The sequence below is a fragment of the Cyprinodon variegatus genome, unplaced genomic scaffold (assembly GCF_000732505.1).
Source record: "Cyprinodon variegatus isolate N-32 unplaced genomic scaffold, C_variegatus-1.0 Scaffold696, whole genome shotgun sequence".
NCBI classification, from domain to species: Eukaryota; Metazoa; Chordata; class Actinopteri; order Cyprinodontiformes; family Cyprinodontidae; genus Cyprinodon; species Cyprinodon variegatus.
In genome coordinates, this window is record NW_015151149.1 from 425,648 (window position 1) to 429,910 (window position 4,263).

Consider the following 4,263-nt stretch of genomic DNA (forward strand, 5'->3'; position numbering starts at 1 on the left):
CGACTTTATTCTCATCATTTTACGACTTTATTCTCATAATGTTACGACTTTCTTCTCATAATGTTACGACTTTCTTCTCATAATGTTGCGACTTTATTCTCGTAATTTTATGACTTTATTCTCGAAATAAAAAATTAAATATCTCTAGCCTTGCCCTAATATTCCGTCTTAAAAAAACACATTAAATTATAAAATAAATAGATTTAGAATAGCATTTTTACTTTTTTTTGTAGCAAAAAACCTAAATAAATAAAATGAGGATTTACAAATAACAAAATAACAGATTTAAATTTATAGATTGTGACTTTAAAAGTACGAACGAACAAACAAACAATTGTCGATTTAAATTTAAAACTTAAAATGATCAAAATTAAAATATACAAAAAGTTTATTGATCAAATAAACTAAATAAATTAACTGGAATTTAAAAGGAATCTAATTTTTTCCCTTAAATTGTTAAGACTGGTTTTAACTATATTAAATTTAAAACCAACTGAATCCATTTATAAGAATTAATATAATTTTGTTACATTATTTTACATAATTAGACCGATTAATCGTACTTTTAGTTTTTTCCCAAATTCATGGATTTTTGTTTCTATAAAAAGGTTAAGATGGAGAAAATAGAAAAAATGTATTTGACAAATTTATCAATTAACCTTTTGTGCAAATAAAGTCCTTCTAGTGAATTTCTCAAACAACTTGTATATAAAAATGGTTCAAATCTGGTTTCTGTATTAAAAAAAAATTATGTTGGTGTAATATACCAACATTCCGCAGCCCTGCATGGCTACATGATCTCATGAACAGCCGCTCCACCCATTGATTTGATTGATTTGTTCCAGTTTAAAATGTGTAACATTTGTTGTTGGTCATCTTTATCCTGTAAATGAATCAATATCTCCCCAAAGACCTGATATCTGTTCAAACATTCAGCGTTGGCCTTGAACGCCTTGTTCCTCTGAGTGTTTCGGCCATTATTGACCGTTTCTCTGCCTGCAGAGCCATCGTGGGCCGCCGATGTTTCTTCCTGATCGGGACTCTCTATATGTACCGCTGTATCACCATGTACATCACCACGCTGCCGGTGCCCGGGAAGCACATGGTGTGCGCCCCCAAGGTTGGTCCCCACTCACCTACGACACCTCGCCGGTTCATTTAGCACAACGATCACTAACTGTTGTTTCCGTGCAGCTTTACAACGACTCTACAGGGAAAATCTGGAGGATCCTGCGCCTCATTTCAGGAGGAGGTAACGTCCAAGCTAACTTCTCATTACATATTAGAGAGTCCTGCTCTCTGATTGGCTGCCAGGTGATCCCTGCAGCGTATTACAATCAAAGTGAGAAGTTGAACCTGGTGATTCTCAGTAGTTAAAGGAGTCAGCCTGAATCTGATCAGAACGTATTCTGTGTGTTTTTGTAGGTCTGTCTCTGACTGGCTCTCACCTCATGTGTGGAGACTTCCTGTACAGCGGCCACACGGTCATGCTGACGCTGGCCTACCTCTTCATCAAAGAATGTGAGTCTAATAGATGCACTGATAGCACCACCATGTGGCCGGATACAGATGATGCAAGTAGAGCACGTTCAGATTCAGAGGCAAAGGGAATAGAAAAACAAAAAGTTATTGATTTTGTTTCTGTTAAACGGTGTAGAGGATGATCTTTTATTTCCGTGTGGATCATCTCAATAAGTGCTCTTCCTAATTATCAATCATTGTGGTGATATGTTTACATAAGGCCGTCCTACATGCTCGTCCTGTTAGCCATCTTTTTCTGCACATGTGCACTTTCAGGTATCTGTGGTGAGCTACGGTTTTAGTAATTGAAGCTCACCTTTCTCACTGCGGTTCTCTGAACATCTGAACTGACCGTTTATTTTTCTGTCTTTTTTCTGTCTTAATGAGAGCCGTGGGCTTTATGCTGCCCGGCAAGGCTTTAAACCTGGGTTTGAATGGAGACAAAGCCATTCTCAAGCGGTAATTTATAATGTTTTAAATCAGGTTGGGTCCAGATTAGCTAGCATGTGGGTCCGGACCTCTGCCCCAGGGGGACCACGAAGGTACTGCATGGGGGATCGCAAAAGTTTTCCCCTCTGCAATTTTTTCCACTAATTGGAACGTCTTTAAATCCACATTAACACGAAATCAACAGACTGTAGTAAACAGATAAATGTCTTTCAGTCATCAATGCACACATTCAGCGACACACAGGAGCTCTTTCAAGCTGGACACCGTTTCATTCACAACACCTGTCCCATCAACCAGGAATCAGAAATACTTTAATAATCCCAGGGAGAAATTACTTTAGTTACATTACTCCATCTGTAATAGAGTGACTATAGGAGCAGTTTGATATAACACTATTTGATACAATATATATAATTAGGGGGTCCCCATCTTGCCATCAGATTGGGGTCCTTTGCCTGGAAAATGTTGAAGACCCCTGGGTAAAAGGTTTCTACCCGTCCTCTCTGTTTGGTGTTACTCTATTAAAGCTTCCCTACAGAACGTTGCGTTTGACTCTTGGTTTCACACAGAAACCTTGTTGCCCAACATTAACCCTTCCATCCCTGCAGTGGTTTCATTTCCTCCCAGAAAGCTGCTCTCTTTCTGCTGTTACAAACAAAAAGCTGTTTGCTTCACGCAGCTCTGACCCAAAACATCCGAGCGTTCAGAAAGTTTTCGCACCTCCGTTCGTTTTGCCCCTCTATATCAGCAGACTAACGGTTAGGATCTGTTTCCAGACTCCCCCCGCTGGATGTGGTGGTACCACTGGGTCTGCTGGCTGCTCAGCGTCTCCGGAGTCATCTGCATCCTGGTGGGCCACGAGCACTACAGCGTCGACGTGATCATCGCCTACTACGTCTGCACCAGGGTGTTCTGGTGGTACCACACCATGGCCAACAATCATGTAAGTCCTGAAAAACAGCCCTTAAGGCCCACTTTGTACATTAGAGGAAGGTTACTGTGGAGTGAAAGGAGAACAAACTTCATCCTTTAACTGGATGTAGGTCCAGACTTTGAATAAGCCTCCCTAACTCCAGCTGCACATCGTGTCCTATTGCTTTATTGATATTTCTCTGTGAGGTTCAATGGTTGTTTGGTTAAATGCAGCTTGTTTATAAATCATGCAGTCATCCTGAGGCAGGTTTGTCAAGTTGGAAGGTTTGATGACGTCATAACAAGCATAAAACCATACTGATACCATGCAGCTTTTCAGTGCCTGGAAACATCATCAGATAGGTGTGGGCACTGTTGTACATAGGGGTGTAAATCACACCCATCATGGCGATTCGATTCAGTATCAATTTCCTGACCCAAAGATTCGATTGTTTACGATACTCAAGAATACACCATGATACTATTCCAGGGTTACCGCAAGTCATTAAAAATTATCAAGTCATTAAATTATTATTTTTTAAATTAAGGCCTTAATTGGCATTAAAATGCATTAAATTTGATAATCGTGGCATCAAAATGGCTTCGGAAAAGAAGCTTGAGGCAGAGAAAAGGCTAGAGAATGAACCAAAGTGGCGGGAAAACAAGGAACTAGGGCCATGGCTGCAGCCATATATATATGTGCGTGCACACACACACACACACACACACACACACACACACACACACACACACACACAAGTCATGGGTACTTGTTGATGGCACTAAGATTTATTCTAAGAGCATTAAATAAGAGTTAATAATTTATGTATAAACCCTGTATTCGAATAATTGTCTTTTTTTTTTTCAAATTTGAAATAAATCAATGAAAGCTGTAATATCGTTATGCATTTTGTTTCAGAAACGACAGCAAATTCCAGAGTTAGCAAAGTTGTGCTCCGCCTATGCTTATGAAAACCTCATTCACTGAAAAATACTAACGCCTCTGTTCACGCGAGTGTTTGTGTGCAAGCAGAAAGGCGGTAGTGGCTAAAGGAAGCCAGGTAGGAGGGCAAAATAGGTTTAGCGCCACCGTAGCACGGGAGTCGGAATTGCGTCCAGGAGCAAAGGGATAAAAATAGACTGGAGGAATAAAAAAAAAACATGAATCGATTCTCTCCAGTGTCGATACAAAACGATTATTATTTACACCCCTAGTTGTGCATGAACGCTGTTCACTGAATACATTAATATTTTTAGTGAACGGTGAACTGAGCGAATCAGCTTAGGAAGTAATGAACGTGAACGAGACCAACGTTCACTCTGAGAATAATGAGCGACTCGCACAGCTTACGTTGGCGTTCAGTCGATAACCACACTTTT

General features: G+C 39.9%; 1 protein-coding gene across 2 annotated transcripts in view; it reads left to right on the forward strand.

Annotated features, from left to right (window-relative positions):
• The window catches only part of LOC107097429 (phosphatidylcholine:ceramide cholinephosphotransferase 2-like), a 12,149-nt gene that overhangs the window by 5,184 nt on the left and 2,702 nt on the right, over window positions 1-4,263 (forward strand). For both annotated transcript variants that reach the window (XM_015394572.1, XM_015394573.1), the window contains exons 3-6: window positions 1,003-1,120; window positions 1,195-1,252; window positions 1,426-1,521; window positions 2,748-2,914. In XM_015394572.1, coding sequence (XP_015250058.1) covers window positions 1,003-1,120; window positions 1,195-1,252; window positions 1,426-1,521; window positions 2,748-2,914 — 439 coding nt within the window. The remainder of the gene's footprint in view (window positions 1-1,002; window positions 1,121-1,194; window positions 1,253-1,425; window positions 1,522-2,747; window positions 2,915-4,263) is intronic.